Raw genomic sequence first — 18213 nt, 5'->3', positions numbered from 1 at the left:
TGGGAGAGTAGATAAAATACTGTGTCAGAGTCAAATCCCCTCATTTGTTAACCGTGCCTGTGGTTATGTCAGACAATGACCCTTGTTCTTTGCAAACACACTGCAGTATTAAGGGGTAAATGGGCATGATTTATATGTGCTCAGATGGGTCAGAAGAAAATAAATAAGACATGTTTTTAAAAAGAGGTCCACAGTGACCAACTTCTTGCCAAATTCCAAAGGGACAATTAAGGGAGGAAGAGAGTGAGAGTGGGAGAGAGTGAGTGAGACCAGGAGAGCAGGGACAGTCACCCGCAGTCTGGGGACCCCCTGCATTGCGGGGCTCAGCCATGTCACAAGCTGTGGGCCAGTCCACAGAGGAGGAGCTTTGGTTGTGGAACCCACCCATGGTCCAATCAGCTGGCAGGCAGGCAGGCAGGCAGGGAAGTGCGGTCACATGGCCCAACACACAGCTCCTGTGGTGAGCTTGTCATGTTTCTGGGCTGCCTGGTATCTGAACCTCTTTGCTAGTTGGGGATCTTCCAGTTTCTTGAGTGGCTTTCACTTAAGGAGTGTCCTCTCTGTCTGCAGAAGGGGCGAGAGCAGCAGGCAGTACTGAGGATCCTTTATTCCTCCTCACTGAAGCTGGGGCCCAAGCCTCCAGCCACTGGAGTGAAGCTGCCAGCTTCTGGGCACACAAGGTACCCCTGTACCTGTGTGTCATCCCCTGTGACGCTGCAGTCCCTGTGATGCATGTTTCTATGGATCCCAGAGGGGCCATCCTGCTGCCGCAGTGATGGGCACTTCTGTGTCTCTCTCTCAAGGGCCAGTGAGCTGGTGCTGTGTAGTGTCTTCAGAAGGCGGTGGAAAGAATGCTGGCTCTGTAGGCCAGGACCTAGGTTCTCAGGCACCATAACCTCTCCACCTTTCATGGGGACAAGACCCACCTCCCAAGGTTGTCGACTACCAAAGGAGCAATGTGACAAGTAAAGTGCCTTATGACACTTATACCTTATACACTTTGTTTTGTGCAGAGAAAACATTAGGATAGTTGCTGCCACTTTGATTCCAAGAAAGCAGCCAGTTAGTAGTAGAGCAGTGCCTTTGAGTCCGGGCTGGGTGCTGACTCCATCACAGAAGTCAGACTGCAGCTCCTTTGGCCCCAGGTCCATGCACTGCAGTCACTGCCCTAGGGCACCTATGTGGGAGTCATTCCTGGAGCCACCTCCAATGGGTCTCTGTCCTTTGCAACTGGAAGAGACTGATAAAAATTCCAAGAAATTTCTTGCAGGGGGCAGAGAGCAGGATACTCTCCCCGTCACAGCCTTCCCAGCCTCCACAATCCTTCAGATCAGTGTCATGGGGGTTGGTACCACAGGTCGCTTATGTGTGAGGCTCCCTGATTATGGGTTGCCATCAAGAGCTGGCAGCATGGGCTGGGGGAGGTTTGTTTAGTTGGAAGCTTCCCAAGGCTGAGAAATATTTGCATGGTGATGACATCTGAGCGCCCCATGGGGGAGCAAATGCAACAATGAGCACTTTGGTATCAGACAGGAGTCTGGGTGTTGGTGGCTGAAATTCCATTCATATTTATGCCTGTAGATAAACACTATTAATACTGAAGGGCTGTGTCCTAGAGTGTGGTGGGGGTGTTGGAGGTCCACGGGGTGACGGTGCAACCTGGAGTCTTTTCCCCAGTCTCCAGCCCTTGTTCTGGCACCAAGTTTGTATGTGGACACGGGGTTTGTATGTGAACAGGGGGTCTGCCAACGGGACCCAGGGGTCAGGAAATGCCTGGGTCTCCACTACTGCCTGACTTTCCAACATCTGACCAACTAATGTCAGCTTGTGTCAGGAATAGGAAGGTCTCCCCTCCCTCCATTCTCTTCTTGGTAAGATGAGATTTCTAGACCTTTCTCCAGGGCTGGCAGACAATGTGACACCACCTATGGCCTCAGGCAACCTTTTAATGCTCACCAGGGTCCTTGAGCTGGGGGTGAGGATGGGAAATAAATAATCTGATACTAATTGTTAAATCACTGAAGACTGTTTCCTAAAGTATTAAAGTGAAAGCTGGCACCCACCAGCTCCAAAAAAGGCCCTTCCTCTCTGGAACAGCAAAACCACACCCCAAGCGTAGGGCTGAGGTTGGGAGCAGAGGCCAGACTACTGTGAGGCCACAGGAGTGGGAAGTTCTTGTGTAGGCCAAGTTTTAGGGGAAGCCTCCAGGGCAGCTCTCTTGAGAGTAGGTGGCTGCAGCCCTGGGGGTGCATCAGTTGATCCCTTGGGGCACATGAAGAAAATAGAGCTTCTGTGCAAACTTACGTCATCCTCCAAAACTTTGATGCATGTTTATAACGTGTATGTAGTCTATTAGAAATGGGTGTAACACGTTTTAGGAGCGTACTGGTATGGACTTCATAGCGCAGGTGGCGGACCAGGATGCATGCAGCCGGGATCCTCACCACGCAGCCCTCTCCTGGTGCTTCTCCTCCAGGTGCTGGAGATGCTCCACCAGCAGTGCCCGCAGGGCATGCTCTCTTGTTCAGATGACAAGTCTGGCCCTGGTCTCTCCCAGCTGGGCGCTAGAGAGTTAGCAGGGAGCTCAGGCCCACCTGAGTTACAGGTGGCAGGCCGCCTGGACCCTGCTCTGCCTCCTTTCACCCACCTCCAGGTTTCAGCACCTCCCTAGCCCTCTCTGCTCTCACCTGCTCAAACCAAAGTCTCTTCTTGCGCCCCTCCTTCCCCCGCACCCCTCCCACTAGTGTGGCCTGTCCTGGTGACCTCTCAGACTTCTCTCCTCCATGCCATACTCCCCCCTCACTAGGCGCTCAAGGCCTGTTCTAGGATACCTGTTGGATGAAATGAACACGCCGTGTCCCTTTCAAGGGTCTCTTTATCCAAGACCTTTATTTCAAACTGCCAGCAGCTTGGCCCAGCCCTCTGAGGCTTCTCCAGAGGAACACTGCAAGCCAAAATGCATTTGGTGCCTTTCCTATTACCAATAACTGACTACCAATCTTTGGGCACCCTGAGGCAAATCGATAGCATTTGCTTTTTCTGTTTAGTTTTTTTCCTAATAGAATTTCAGATAAAAATAGATCTCTATCACACACACACACACACACACACACACACACACATATATATATTATATTTATACATGCGCACATCGAGACAGAGATCCTTCAACCAAGCGGTGAAGGATCCGGTGTCCTCTGCAGTGCTCCTTACGGAGTGGGAGGGCCAGGAGGGTCCCCTCCTCTGGTCTCCACAGTCCCCACTGGGCCCCAGGCTGGGGGAGCCAAATGGCCAGGTTGATGGGCGGGGTGGGGGTGGGGGTTGGGTCACCCATAAAAGCCTGAAGTGGCAATGGGCTGTGGGTGGTGAGATGTGCTGGGGTCAGTCCTAGAGACTGCCCTTCTTCATACCATTGTCCTCAGAGGGTTCTGCATTGTACCCATAGCCCAGAAACTTAAGGCTTGAAGGAGCATGTTGATGCAAAGTATTAGGAAGAACTGGGTCCAGCTGCCATGTTTGTATCCTAGGACCTAGAGCCTAGGGGGGCCATTTGGGGAATATTCCCAGAAAGGTGAGTGTGGCAGAAATGGACGTGGAGTTAGGGCTGGTGCTCGGTGCCCCTGGTCAGGCATCAGAGGCCCAAAAGGCACTTGGCAGCAGAGGGGAAGAGCAGTGGGGCCCAACTGGCCTCACAGGGCAAAGAGGGGCAAAGCTGGGCATCCTCCAATTACTCAAACCTGGAAGAGGACCCAGAGATCCTAACTTCTTCCCATTTGCCAGCAGAATCTTCAAGCCCGGACTGCTCTGGGCAAGACCTGAGAATTACCTAAAACCCTGTAGTGAGACTGGGGCTCAGACCAGGACCCTGGGGCTCCCTGGGCACGGAGGCACAGGTGGAGGTAAAGTTCAGCTGTAAGGCTCCCCAACCTGTGCTCTTGGGAAGCAAGTCTGGTCACTATGACTGTAAGTCACTTAGGGTCCAAGCATACCATCTCTCAAGGCACTGAGTCAGGAACAGGGGAAAACCCTCATGGCCTAGTCAGAGGGCAGCTTGTGGCACTCATCTTTGGTGTTGGAGAACAGGGAGCTGAAGTTCAAGGCTAATACCTGTGCAAAGTCACTGGAAAATCTAGGGTCAGGGATGTGGAGGGTGGTAGGTATAGTATGGGGGCTTCTAGACAGTGGGGGGGGGGGAGTACCTAGGAGACCCAGACCCTTACTGCACATTTAGATGATGCACAAACACATTTAGAGATGCCCCCATGCTGATGTGGCTTCCCAGCTACTTCCTTGCTCATAAATGCCACAATGTCTGTCTGAATCCCAAGGAGCAAAGAATTTGCTTTTGATGCAAATCTGGTCCACCCAGCTCCAGAAGAGCAGCTCCCGGACCCAGCTGTCCCTGGAAGGAAAGCAGGGCTGGAGTGGGGGAGGCGAGGAGAAGTAGGGCTGCAGCCTGCAGAAGTGTTCCCTAGAGATGTATTTTTCTGAGGTCCCACATCACCCCTGCCCTGTACTCCCTGCTGCCTGCCTGCATCTGCCTGCCCCCCACTCCTTAGGGCAGCCCCCTCCCACCCTGCTGCTGCTGTGCAATGTCACAGCTCTCTGGGGATGATGGAGAAGGGCAGCACTGGGCTGCTGGCCTCCAGCTCGAGGGCAGTGAGGAAGCAGTCGACGGCGGCCTCGCTCTGGCCCTGGTCCTGCAGCACCTCGCCCAGGCCCTGCCAGGCCTCGTGGCAGGTGCTCTGCCTCTCCACGGCATCCCGCAGCACCTTCTGGGCCAGACTCTTGTGGCCCAGCCGACTCAGCATCAGACCCTGGGGAGCAAGCACAGGGTGAGGTTAGTGAAGGGCATCCTGGAGCAGGGGCATCCTGGCCATCAGGGCAGGGCTCTGAGTCTCAGGCTTGGGAACCATCAAGTGACCGTTCTTGTTACCCATGCAAATCCTACCGTCCCCGCCCCAGCCCTGCTTCCCAGATCACCCGCTGTGAGAGTGCTGTCCCTCCTGGCCCCAAGGATGAGCTTTCAAGTCAGCAGACCTGGCTTTGCATCTCCCCATTATAGCTGGGGATCCTGGCAAGTTACCTCTCTCTGGTCCTCAGTTTCCTCATCTGTAAACGGGAAAGACCACAATATCCACCTCTAGGTTTGTCAAGTTTACAGGAGTCAGTCTATATAAAGCACCTGGACAGTGTCTGGCATGTGTGAGCTCTCAAATGGGTGTGTTACCCTGAGGCCTTGCTGCTGCACGTGGTGGGACCCTTCCCCCTGAGGGATGTGTGCCATGGGTTTCAGACTCTACAACTTTAAGCTTATAGGTAGGTGGGGGCAGCTCCTCTGCCTGCATCAGCAGTGGTCTTCCTGGGACATCGGGGTCCCCAGATGGCCTGACAGGTGAGGGTCACAGGAGGGCAGATGCCAGGTAGGAGAGGCTCTGAGGAGATGGATCAGGGGTGGCTAGGAAGCTTGGTGCTGCTGTTTGTCTTCAACAACCCCCGTGGCAGAGAGGAAGTGACAGGAATCGTCATAAACATTTGGGAAGTGAAACTGGCGCCCCGTCCCTTCTATGTCCTCTTCCACTCATATTGGGGAGGGTGCCCGGAGGTGGGAGATAGGGTGGTGAGTAGGGGGGTGGCCAGAACCCCCTGCAGCCTCCAGTCCCAGAAAGGCTGCTTTGTGCCATCCCACTGATCTGTGTTCCAGCCCTCAGAGGCACGGGGTGGCAGCACAGGGGGCCCTCCTCTCATTCAGAGATTTGAGGTAAAGCCTAACACTGACTTCCTGGACAGACGGAGGCTGGGGTGGGGGAGGGAAGCTGCCTTCTATGTGCCTGGAGCCCCCTCTTGGGTGCTCGCCCACTGATGGCCGTGTACATTTTTAGCTGGAACATTTTCCTCTTCACCACGCTCCCCAGAGTTAGGCCCTGTTGCTATGGAGACCCACTGGGGAAGATGCACATGCCTGACTTCATAAAGTCCTCTGAGAGCTTGGAACACGACCAATTAGGCAAGAGTGAAAGATGGTGCTCAGGAAGCCCTAGGAAAAGCCTCTTCCTCTCCAGAGGCGCTAGCTGGTGGTGGTCCTGTGGCCAGGGGCCAGGAAAGCAACGGGGAGCCATATTCACAGTGCCTTTTCAACCCAGGGTGAAGCTGTCTGCAGAGAACCACACGGATGGGGTGGAGGACAGGGGAGCTGCAGCAGGGCGGAGCCACATGGGAGCCATGCTGACTCAGGGCTGCCTGGGACCAGAGGGCAGTGCCCAGTCTGGCCAGCAGGGCTCCAGGCCAAGCCTCGCTGCCCGCATGGCCTGGGAGCTGGACCCTGAGCAGCTCACGATGGAACAGAGCCCACAGGGAGGAGGGAAGGAAGGCGAGACGACAGGCTGCCAGACACCCAAATTAAGCACCAAAAACGGAAGGTTTGAGCCCTGTGAGTGCTGCCCCTGGAGGAGCAAGAGGACAGATGGGGAGGGCCGGCAGAGCCTCCCAGAGAGACGGCGGGGCTGCAGTGATCTTACACACCAAGATTTCTATACTGAGCTTCCATGTGAGATTTTGTTTGACAAGAGGGCTCCACTGCTAAAATGGAGTTCAAAAACCCCTGATCTCAAGAAGTGTGTGGGTGTTTGGAAAGGGGCCAGACGTCCCTGCAGACTGAACAGGGTGTGTGTGTGTGTTTCTCTCTCTCTCTCTCTCTCTCTCCTGGTTTGACTCTCAGGAAGTTTGCAGAAGGCTCCTCTGCATGTTTCGTGTAGAGGAAAAAGCCAGGGCTCCTCAGCCCGAAGACCTCGGCTGGGCTGGAATCCCAGCTTTGCCACTGACAAGTGCAGTGACCGTGGGCAAGTGGCCCATTTTCTCTGAGCTGTGGTTTCCTCATCTGCACCCAGGGAACAGAACAGTGTTTCCCAGTGGGTAACCGTGCAGGTTCTGCAGTGATGAGTTTGAAATCATGTAGTCAGGGCGCACGGTGGGCAGACAGCAAACGGAAGGGTCCCCAGGATGCACAGAGGGTCCTGCCTGAGTGAGGAGTAGTAGGAAGTGGTTCCTCTAGAAGGCAAGGCTCTCTGTGGGTGAAGACTGGGGACTGGGGTGGGGTTGGATCACGTCCCCCACACCCTGGGGTGCTGACCTCAGAGCCTGAAAGGAGACACCGGGCTGGGGTCAGGCTGGGGCCCCGAGGCCCAGGGCCTGTAACAGGATCTGCTGCCACCTGCCTGAGACACCAGCCTGTTCATGTTTGGTAGCAACTCAGAGCTGTTTGCTGCCTGACAACTGGGCAGAGCCTGCCTTGGGGAGACGTGAGGTCTCACCTGCTCTGCCCCCAGCCTGGTGCTGTGCCAAGGGCCCTCCATTGCCCTCCTGGCACCCCCACCCCAGCTGACCAGAGAATAGGTCTCCAGGGAGATGGTGGGAATACAGTTCCATCCAAATGTCCCTGGTGACTCTTACCTGACTCTGGCCAGGGGGCACCTGTGCCAAGAGAAACCAGACCTGTTGGTGACTCAGCCTCTGACCCTCACCTGGGAGATGTCATAGCCGCCACCCATAGCAGTTAGCAAGCAATGTTATGGCAGTTGAGCACTGCACCTGTGGGAGGGACCAGGTTACAGTCGCTAAGGGAAGGCAGGGCTATGGGGGAAGTTCCCAGAAATTCCCAACTCCATCCATTCTTTCTTCCCTCCCTTCCTGGACCTCAGAGACGAGGCAGCATCTGGCCTCATCTCAACCACCGAGGAGCCTGCTCCCCGAGGAAGCCTTCCCCGAGGTCAGCATCTCCTGGCCACACCATCACCTTGAGACTGTGCTCCATTACTGTGGGCTCTGGTGTGGGATCCCTGCCCTGCCCCCTTCCTAGGCTGGGAGGGACAGGGTCCTTGGCTCCTGCCTGCTTTGCTATTCCTCACAGGATGGCAGCTCAAAAGAAATGTCCCAGGCTTGGAGCCAGGTACACCATAGGCAGTGTGCATGCTTACTGCCCTGTTTAGGCGACAAGGACAGGTAGCCTGAGGGGCTCTCTAAGGGGGACCCTCCCTGTTGGAAGACTAAGTTCTCTGGTGGGGGGGGGGGTACATGGGCCTGGGATGGGGAAGAAGGGAAAGAAGGGCCCCCAACTTCCTTTTTCAGAATTGCTACTGCATCTCACCCCATTAATTCAGTGCCTGACACTGTCCCCCAGAAGGGAGGGGCAGCAGGAAGGTCCTGACTGTGTGTGTGTGTGTGTGTGTGTGTGTGTGCGCGTGCACGCGCGCGTGTGCGTGTGTGTGTGCATGTGCGTGTGCGTGTCTTTCTTCTTCTAGGGAAGGCCTGCCCTGGGAAGCAGCCCCTACAGCTAGGCCAGCTGCAGGCCAGGCTGAGAGCTCCCTCCCTGTCCCTACCCTCAAGTATTTATAGAAGTTATTTTGGGAATTTTCTTTCTGAGCTCAAGGCACATTCCTGGGATTCTGTAACAGCCTTTCCAGCTGGGAAGCAGGGAAGTAGCTAGAGGTGCTAGAGCCTCCTGGTCCCAGGAGCCCTCTTCAAGGGGACCCTAGGGCTGCAGGGAGGAGCCTGGGGTGGGGTCACCTCTGAGGCTGCTCCCTCCACCCACCCTGAGGCTGACACACCCTGTGGTGTGTGTGGGGGGAGGGGGTCGGCCCACATTCCAGCTCCAGCTCAGCCACCCCACCCCCCCACCTCCCAGCAGGCCCCAGGTCCTCCCAGGTGTGTCAGCCTCAACCTGTCCAACCAGACTGGGAATGAGCTGTCTCTCCAGGCTGAGAACAGAGCCCACATATCACCACATCCCTCCTGGACCTGGGGCAGCTCCAAGGCCCCAGGGGCTGGTCCTCCCTCCCCTTTAGGAGAAGGGGCACAAATCCTTCTAGACTCCACCCAGCACCTGATTGACAAGCTCCACCGATTCACTTGGAGCCCAGCAAGGCGGGGGTCTTCGGGAGTAGCAGAGGTGGCCATGCTCCTGTGGCAGAACCCAGGCCTGCCTTCCTCCTCCTGTCCCTCACCCTCACAGAGGTGAGATGTCCAGGAACACTGGTGGGCCTCTAGGCTCAGCCTCTCGGTGGGTCTCTCGGTGGGGGTTGTCTTCACAAGGCCAGGGCCAGGCTCAGAGATAAACACTGGCTTGATGAGAAGGCCCATCATGTCCTGGGGGGCTCCCTTGCCAGCCCTGTCCCTAGGCAGGGGGCTGGGCCTTTCCTCCTCCCACATTCTGGGCTGGTTTCAGGTTCTGGGCTGGCTGGAGGCTCTGCCTACCCAGGAGCACAGCTAGGCCCTCAGGGCTAGGTCAGGAGCCTGGACTTCATGTTCTCAAAGTGAATACCCTGTGGTGGGCAGTGAGTGGGGTGGTGCCATTTCAGAAGCTCCCCTCTCTGGGCAGGAGGGGTGGGTGCTGGCATACTGGACAAGGGGAAGGCTGGACCCTGCTGCACCCTCTAGACACGATGAGTCTTTCAGACCATCGATTCTGGAGCGAAATTAAGCCGACAGTGCTTAACTATTGTTCTGACCTGAGTCTATGACAGCCTGACAGAAGGCATCCCTTCCACTTCCTCGTCAGGGTTGGTGAGGACTTCAGGAGACCACAGTGAAGCCCAAGATTTTCCAAAAGTCCTGAGCCAGAGCCAGGGGAACCTGCCTTCACCCTCTCGCAGGTCTCTGAACCAGGGCTGAGGGTGCGTCGTGTGATCTGGGGGCTGTGTCAGCCCAGGAATGAGGTGGGTGGACACGGGCCTGAACCCCAGTGAGGCCTATGCTGGCCTTGCCCTCCCACCTCCCCACACAGTGAGCCTTTGGAACTCCCTTCTCCCTCCCCGTCCACTCTACTTTCCCACCAGGGAATGCAGACCTCAGGTAGTATTGGGAAGGGACGAGGGAGAGAAAACTCGCAATAAAACCACAGCAGGAGGAGGTCAAATGGCCAACAAGACGTTCCTGCTGAACTTTCCTGCCAAACAGAGCAATGTTCCTGTCTACCGGAGCTGGTAGGGCAGAAGCTGACTGTGAAGAGGGACTGTATGTGTGTGAGAGAACTCAGGGTCTCTGCACACCCAGCACAAGACTTCCGGGCCTTCCGGTTCCTTCAGGCTGCCTGCATTCTCAAAGCCACCTGCCACAGCTCAGGAAGCCAACAAGGAGGGAGAAGCCTAGAGCAGGTGGGGTGTCCTGGACCCTGAGGCATCAGGCCCCAGGAACCAGAAAACCTGCTCATCTGTGTGTTTGCCAGCCTCATTCAGAGCAGGGAACCTTCAGAGGGCCAGGCACTGGGTTTCACTTTTCAGCTGCTCAGGACACCTTTCCTCCTGAAAGTCAGGAAGCAGAGGCTGAACCTGCCTGATCACAACAGAGCCCATAGTGGAAAGCCAAGCAGGGCCTCCCTAGAACCTGGCCTTCCCTGCTGCTCCTCCCAGCAGCCTCACATCATGCCCGTTTAGCTGAAGAGCCCAGCTGTGAAACTGTTCTCACCCTCAACTCAGACTCCTGCCTACTGAGCAGGCATTCCCTGCTCTTGGCTAAGGTCAGCGTGGCCTTGCACTGTGTATACCCTTGTCCCAGGCACAGGGCACTTGGGGCCCGGGTCCTGCACATCTCTGCCTTGGCCAGACTCGCCTGATGGACTCAGGAAGGACAGAGAGGCTCTGCTACAAAGAATCTCTGGAACTTGGCTCTTGGCTCTACTTCCCTCTGCAAACAAAGAGCATCTGAACTTGGCCTGGGAGCTGTGCTTCACAGTGAAAAAGGTAAAAGTAACCCCAACCACTGGGCCATTCACTTACACAATTATTTAACCTAATTCTTAAAAAAAAATTTTGTTTTAAGTTTATTATTTTGAGAGAGAGACAGAGTGTGAGCAGGGGAGGGGCTCAGAGAGACACAGAATCTGAAGTAGGCTCCAGGCTCTGAGCTGTCAGCACAGAGCCCAGCATGGGGCTCGAACTCATGAACTGCGAGATCATGATCTGAGCCGAAGTCAGATGCTTAACCCACTGAGCTACCCAGGTGCCCTTAACCTAATTCTAACGAGAGACCTAGGTGCTTGGCATTGTGATTACCACTTTACAGATGAGGGCACTGAGGTTCTGAGAGGTTGAAGGACTTGGTCATGGAGGAATAGTGAATATAGGCAAAGTAGGACTCAAGTCCAGGTCACTTAGCCTTGAAGGCTGTGTTCCAACCTCTAGACACGAGCTGGCTCTGACACTGGGGCTGAAAGACCATCCCAGCCAGGGGCGCCTGGGTGGCTCAATCGCTTGAGTGTCTGACTGACTTCAGTTCAGGTCATGATCTCCCGGTTTGTTGAGTTTGAGCCCTGCGTTGGGCTCTGTGCTGACAGTTCGGAGCCTGGAGCCTGCTTTGAATTCTGTGTCTCCCTCTCTCTCTGTCCCTCCCCTGCTCATGCTCATTCTCTCTCTTTCTCTCAAAAATAAATAGAAACATAAAAAGAAAAAACCCCAGCCACACAGCTTCAGAGGAAAACTACAGGGAGCTCTGAGGCCCTGGGTCCTTGCCCAGCATCCCCTCCCTACCTTCTCAGCACCCTGCTGGCACCATGGGCCACCAGGCAGCCCAAGGGAATCTGGGCCAATGACCCTTGTCCCACAGCAGGAAGTCAAGCAGTCTGGTCACAGGTGGAGCCCAGCCTTAGGCCATTTGCTATCACATCCTCCACATGAATGATGACAAAAATGCCTGGTGCTGACTTACCTTTTCACAGCACTCAGCCTATCTGAGCCCTAAAATCTTCCCTTTGAGGTCACAAGGGCCTGAATTGTTATCCCCATTTGAGACAAGAGAAAACTGAGCCAGTGAGGGTAAGTAATCTCTAAGGATTTCAGAACTCAAGGGATGGCAGGGCTATCTGTCGGTCTTAGATGTGTCACCTCTCCAGTCTAGTCTTGCCCTCCAGGATTGGGGATGGGGCCAGTCAGGGGAGGAGGATGGCAGGAGCTCTGTGCATCCAGAGTTCACCTGTCTGGCCTCAGACAGCAGAGCTTGTTGTAGGATTCCCACAGCACCTGCAAAAGGCCTAACCCAGAACCTCGGGGCAGGCAGGGTGGAGCTCTGGTCCTGGCTGACTCAGGCCTCACCTTAGGGAGCACAGGAATGGTGGTGGGGAGCTTCCAGGGACTTAGGGCAGGTGCGGCAAGCCCCAGCATGGGGAAAGAGGGGCCAGAGTCTCTTGAGCTGGCCACACTATGGCCATGCCCCTGATCTCTCAAGCCCACTTGAGGAACGAGGCAGCAAACCCCATGCTGGGAGCGAGAGGGAATGAATGCAGAGAAATAATTCACTGCCCCACTCTCATTGGGGTAATGGACGACAGAAATGCTGTCTTCCTGTCTTTCCAGGGGCATCTGGAGACAGAAGAGGCTGGATCACCTGGCCAGGACTGCTTCAGAAATTACATCCCCAGGAATTACATCACAGGAGCCAAAGTTCACTTAGGGCAGTTTCCCCCCTTGCTGCTGGGGTGCCCAAGGAGGAAAGTGTTCTGGGGAGACGGGGCAATGAGAGCCTGGAACTCTGGCCTAAGAAGAAAGCATGACCACGGGCAAGAGCCAGTGAGGAGCAGGGAAGCCTGGCCAGAGAGGCACGAGGAAACCCCAGAGCCTGTCCTTGGGACAGCAGGGTGGGGGCCGTCCACAGACACAGGTGCAGGGATGCAGCATGCCTGTCCACTCCTGGCCGATGCTCTTGAGCTGTCTCTTGCAGTGAGACAGGCTGCATCAAAGCATCCACACTCCTGGCTCAAGCAAGGGGTGGGCAAGGAGAATGAGTCAGCCTGTGGCTGAGGCTAGTGACCCTCCCACCATTAAAGTCAGGGGACCTCATGGTCCTCCTGGGAGGGCTCTCAATGACTTGACCATTCCATTAGTCCCTCCTGGGTTCCTTGCCTTCCCCAGGCATCCTTGTTCCCTGGGAGATGCAGAAGGACTCCTGAGAGGTGGCAGGGCAGAGAGAGGCTCAGAGAGAGAGGGGTGTAGGCACCTCGGATTCCTCTCCACCAAGCCCATGGAGCCCTTCTGAAAAACACTGTCACCTGGGGGCCAACTCCTCTGCTTCCTTTCTCATGTTTCCTCAGAGCAGGCAAGTCGAGTTCAGGCTTCCCCTCCGTAATGAGATTCTTCTGCCTGTAAGTTAAGTGCTGAACGCCCAGGCTGAGTGAGTAGGGTTTCTGGCTACCTGGTGGGGAGGCTGAGACCTAGCTGGCAAAGACTGTTAGGATCTGCTCCTGAGATTTCACTGGGAATTTCCATCTGCAGAGAGCATGGCATTTTCTTTCTGCACCTGGAAGTCTCCTGAAGCAACCTGGCCCTCCATGAGCCTAGTGGAGGTGGCCGCCTGCAGGGCTGGGGTTTGACGGCACAGACACTTCTGGGGCACTGCTGAGGCACAGTGGAGACTCTTCCCTGGCAAAGCACCGCTAAGCTGGTGTCTCTTTCCTGCCTGTTGGGTAGAAAAGCCTGAGCTGAGCCCAGGGTGGAGCCTGAACCATGGAAATGCCTCCCATCACATCCAGGGCAGGGAGGGTGGCAGGACCTGGAGAATAGAGAACCTGCTTCGGGGCCAAAGTTCATTTTCTTAGAAATGCCAGGACCCTGCCTCCTAAAAGCAATCACCTTCCACTCCCAGAAGCTTTCTCTGGCCTGTCCTCAAAGTTCCTGTCCCCATGCACACAGCCCTAGGGAGAGGCCCTGAGGCCCCCCTGGTGTTTGACGATCCTGCCCTAAGGACTGTAAGGCTGAAGCTGGCACCCACACAGCTCACCGAGGGACCCAGAGCTCTCCTGGCCCAGCCTGTGGGTGGCTGTGCTCTCAGGGGAGGGGTGCCTCTCCTCTCCTTGCACCTATCAGAGGCTGATATCCTCAGAGAACCACCGTGGTGTGGCAAGGCCAGGATGCACTCCTTGGGAACCTGCCTTGGCAATGACTGACTGCATGGGGGTCTGGATGGGTATCAGTTCCCCTTCACATTTTTTTCTCTGGATAGTTCTCCAAGAATGCACCCACCTCCAGAGTTCATGAAGGCTGAGACAACTGATGTGTCTCCGTCACTCTCTATTATTTTTATGGCAAATCCCTTACATAAATGCCAAGTTGACTTAGACCAACAGGTAATGGTTCCCCTGATGTTGCACCATGGTAAAGAACATCTAAAGGTCACGTGTGTGCTCAGTGAGAAAAAGTTCTGTGATTGATTAGCAATGTTTGTCACGGGTATGGGACTGGAGACTAGAGGTTTATATGTTGTTCTGCCTTCTCTGACATTGCACTGAAGACTTTTAGGAGCACTTTCACATGTGCCACCTCATTTGATTAGAAGTGACCTAGAATGATGTAGATTATTATTCACTTACAAAAGGAGACATCAGGAACATGGAAGTTAAGTGTGTCTTTTCCTAAATCACCCAAGTGAATTGGGGCCAGAGCCAGGATTAGATCCTAGATGTCCTGAGTTTGAAGCCAGCACAGGGAAGGCACTCACATCAGGGAATGCTGGTGATCAACATACCAAAGTGTTCCTTCCTGTGTCTTTGGGAAAAGAGTGCTTAATAAATCTCCAGGCTTGCAATTTGCTATTCTTCATGCATATGTGTGGGATGCTGGCAGGAACAGAGCATGTGGAAAGCAAATGGGCTGCCCACGCCAGAGCCGACTGCCCCTCTGGTTGCTTGTAACTTTCAACAGTGGGCAGGCCTGGCCCTGACTTGCTCTAATTTCATCAAATCAGCAAGGCACCCCAGGAAGAGAAAAGGGACCATTTCAGAAACATCTGCAGGGAGCCACTCTGGACAGCTATTCAGTTACCATGGAAACCCACCCTAGGAAACTGCTTCAATTTCAGGAAAATCGCTACAAACAATAATAAGCATAAATGAAAAATGGTACACTGTTACTTCAAAATTGTACTTGTTATTGGGTTTTAGGGACTGAGCCGGCAGGCACATATCCGTGAGCGCAGTGGAAGGCAGACATCTCTGCCTGGCTGCAGGCCTGATGACAGAGCCCACATCCTCCCTCCCACCTCCCTCATCAAGTGTCTGGATGTGACCTCCGGGGAGGCATTTGTCAGAGGAACTCATGTCTGAATTGCGGGAGGAAGGAGGACGTGCCTTGCAAAAAAACAAACATTTGCTGAGCAGACTGCAAGGCAACACAGAGCCATGTGGAGGGGAACATGGGCCAGGTGTGATGTCACTGCGTGGGCTTTCTTCAGCTATCGCTGAACATTCACATGAGTCCAAAGTAGATATCCTTTAAGAAATCGGGCAGCAGGAGTAATAGCTGAGCTGGGAGTCTCTACTGTAATCTGTTTTCAGGGACTCTTGGGCTGGAAAGGACCTTGTAAAGATGACTTGGCCCAGCTCCTCCCCCAAGTGGTGTTTCCATTCTGTTGGCAGTGTCTTCAGCAGACGGTTCCTGAGTTTGTACTTGGACTATTCTAAGAGCTGTACGGTTTTTCCTGACACTGAGCGGAAATCGAACTCCCTGTGGCTTCTCGTGAACGAATCAGACCCCTTTTGGCAATGATAACCCTCCAGCCATCTGGAGTCAGTCTGATCCCTCTGTGTTCTCCATGTGGCAGGTGTCAGTGACGCCCTCATGGTTGCTCCCCTTAAAGAACTGTCAAAGGGGGACATCTGAGGTGGAACCTGGACCCTGACAGGGGAAGACCATGTAGCTAATGGTATGCTCATGAATTATACTTCAAAAATCACTGTGCATGTGCAGGCCTGTATACATTCAGATCATTACATTTATCCTGATACTGGCTCTCTAAAAGCAGCTAAGGAAGGAAGGGAAAAAAACAGCTATCCCTAGTCTACTATACCAACTGTCGGAGCAGGTATTCAGTAAATGTTTCCTGCACCAGAGAATCCCCACTGCACAGATAAGTAAAACCGAGGTTCAGAGAAGCCCACGATCACCCAGAAAGAGAATGGCAAGCCCAGGCCAAGAACACCAGCATCCTGCTCTCTGCCTCCAAACCTTCCCATGGAAAGTCACCGAGCCCTGGGCACCCACGTCCTGAGCGCCATGTTGCCGGACTGGGGGCCGCTGGGCCCTCTTACCACCCCAAGGGCCATTTTCCATGTGTGCTTGAGTCAGGGCTGACGTGACAGCCCATCTTAGGACATCCTCTAAATGACACCAAAGAGGCACAGAGCTCCTCCTAAATGGGAGAGGCAGCCTGGTGATCACGGAGGCACTGGGAACTCCCAGAAAGCAGAGCATTTTGTCTAGTGTGTCCAGGGCAAGGGTCTGATGAGGAATAGCGAAAGCCCTTTGGGGCTACACTGCTTTACCGAAACTTACAGCAAAAAGGAAGTCACAAGGAATATCAACCAAACCTACATTTTTTCATCAACTCAGCCAGGCTCTGATTGAAGGGGAATGGCCCTGCCTCCGTAAGACACTTGTGTCTCCCAACAGAGCAGGGAGGAAGCCACCTCCCCCCAAGCACCAGGGAACAGGGGCGGCAGGGCACCTGCAGACAGTGGAGAGGGTGAGAGGGCAGAAGGGCCCTGATGCCTTTCTCGGGGGCTGGGGGGCTGACTCACCAGGCTGTGCATGATGCGCACACCGTCGGGGTTCACCGTGAGTGCCTCCTTGTACAGCTGCTTGGCCTCCTCCAAGGTGCCCTTCATCTCGGCTAGCCGGCCCCGCATGTAGAGTACCGAGTGTGAGGTGGGAAAGAGGCCCGCTGCCTCCTGGATGCAGAAACCCGCTTCCTTGAGGTGTCGCTGCTCCATGAACAGCTCAGCTGTGAAACCAGAAGGACAGTGGGAGGTGACAGCGGTAGGAAAAGCCAGAGGCAGAGGACCCCTCCCTGCATCCGACTGGCAGCTCCCAGAGTGGAGGGTCTCAGGTGGTGGAAGCCATCCCTCAAGTCACAGCATGGGCGGGGCTGGCTCTGGGCCGTGGGGGCAATAGCAGAGAATGGTTTCCGAGCGCTCACTCGGTGTCAGGCACCGCGCTACATGTTCCACACGGACCGTCTCCACTGACGCTCATAGCAGCTTGTAGAACAAGCACTTTTATTACCCTGCTTCAGGGAGGAGGAAACTGGGGCACAGAGAGGGTAGGGAAGTGACCTTAAGACCACAGGGAGAGTCAGCTGTGGACCTAGGGTTTGCATCAGGTTGTCTTGACCTGCAAGCTTGGCAGTGGGGGCACGGGTGGCGTCTGTAAAGGTCAGGTGGCTTTCTGCAACGTCCCTCACTTCACCTGGTGACCTTGAGTCTCGGGGTGGGGGATGGAAGCTGATAAGGAGGATGCAGGTGTGTGCTACCACAAGGCCCACACTCCTTGAGACCGTGGGCCAAGGCCTGCTTCTGCAAAGTGTCTACTCTCATCTGACCCTCCTAGGAGGTGCTCTCATGAGCCCTGTGCTAACAAACCAGGCTGAGGGAGGCAGGGCGTCACTCTAGTCCCTCAGTGGAAAGGGGTGAGGCAGAGCTGGGCTCCTAGCAGCTCCGGCCTCTCTCCAAAGCCCAGGGCTTTCTGCCACACTGAGAGAATAGGTAATGCACGTGCCTTTTACCAACAAGCAGGAAAGATCTGTCCCACAACCAGTTTGCCCTCTTCCCTGCAGATCTGTGGAAAATGGGGCCATCTCTCCGATCTCAGGCCAGCCCACATAAAGGCACATTTCAGATCCACGCTGCACAGGTACACACCCACAACAGGCACTTTTAGAAACAGGCCAGCTGGGCTTGCAGCACGGCCTCGTGGCCCACTCAGCCTTCCTCTCCGGCAGCCCTGGGCTCAGCTGCCCCTCCCGGGGCTGGTGCCTGCACACAGATGGGAGCACAGAAGGGCACGCAGAGCCTGGCTTGTGGCTCTGCCAGGAGCTGTTCCTAGCACAGGCCAAGGGCTGAGGTTACACTAATTCAGGTTACACTAATTCAGGTCTGGGGCGGGTAGATAACAGACATCCCCAAAGAAGCTCCCAGAACAAGGTGGAAAACCTGGGCCCAGGCATCATCTTCCTGTTTCAACAAGAAGCAGGAAGGAAGCCTAAGGCCTCAACTGCAGCACACAGCATTTGGGGGTACTCAGCGTGAATGTTGCCTAAGGTTCATTGTGTAATCAAAGTAGCTTGCCACATCCTACAATACTACAGAGGCCTTTTTGAGCAAGGGTACTCTTTTTGTCTCTAGTGGAGATGAGAATTTGGAAGAATTAAGTAAACACAGAGGAGCCAGGCCCCCATGAT

General features: G+C 54.9%; 1 protein-coding gene across 2 annotated transcripts in view; it reads right to left on the bottom strand.

Moving 5' to 3' along the window:
- Window positions 1-2861: 2861 nt before the first annotated feature.
- The window catches only part of TTC7A (tetratricopeptide repeat domain 7A), a 126770-nt gene continuing 111418 nt past the window's right edge, over window positions 2862-18213 (bottom strand). For both annotated transcript variants that reach the window (XM_047851897.1, XM_047851898.1), the window contains 2 exons: window positions 16556-16758; window positions 2862-4817 (listed from right to left, as the gene is read on the bottom strand). In XM_047851897.1, coding sequence (XP_047707853.1) covers window positions 4596-4817; window positions 16556-16758 — 425 coding nt within the window. In that variant the 3' untranslated portion in view covers window positions 2862-4595. The remainder of the gene's footprint in view (window positions 4818-16555; window positions 16759-18213) is intronic.

The sequence above is a fragment of the Prionailurus viverrinus genome, chromosome A3 (assembly GCF_022837055.1).
Source record: "Prionailurus viverrinus isolate Anna chromosome A3, UM_Priviv_1.0, whole genome shotgun sequence".
NCBI lineage: Eukaryota > Metazoa > Chordata > Mammalia > Carnivora > Felidae > Prionailurus > Prionailurus viverrinus.
This window is presented reverse-complemented; position numbering and strand designations above follow the sequence as displayed.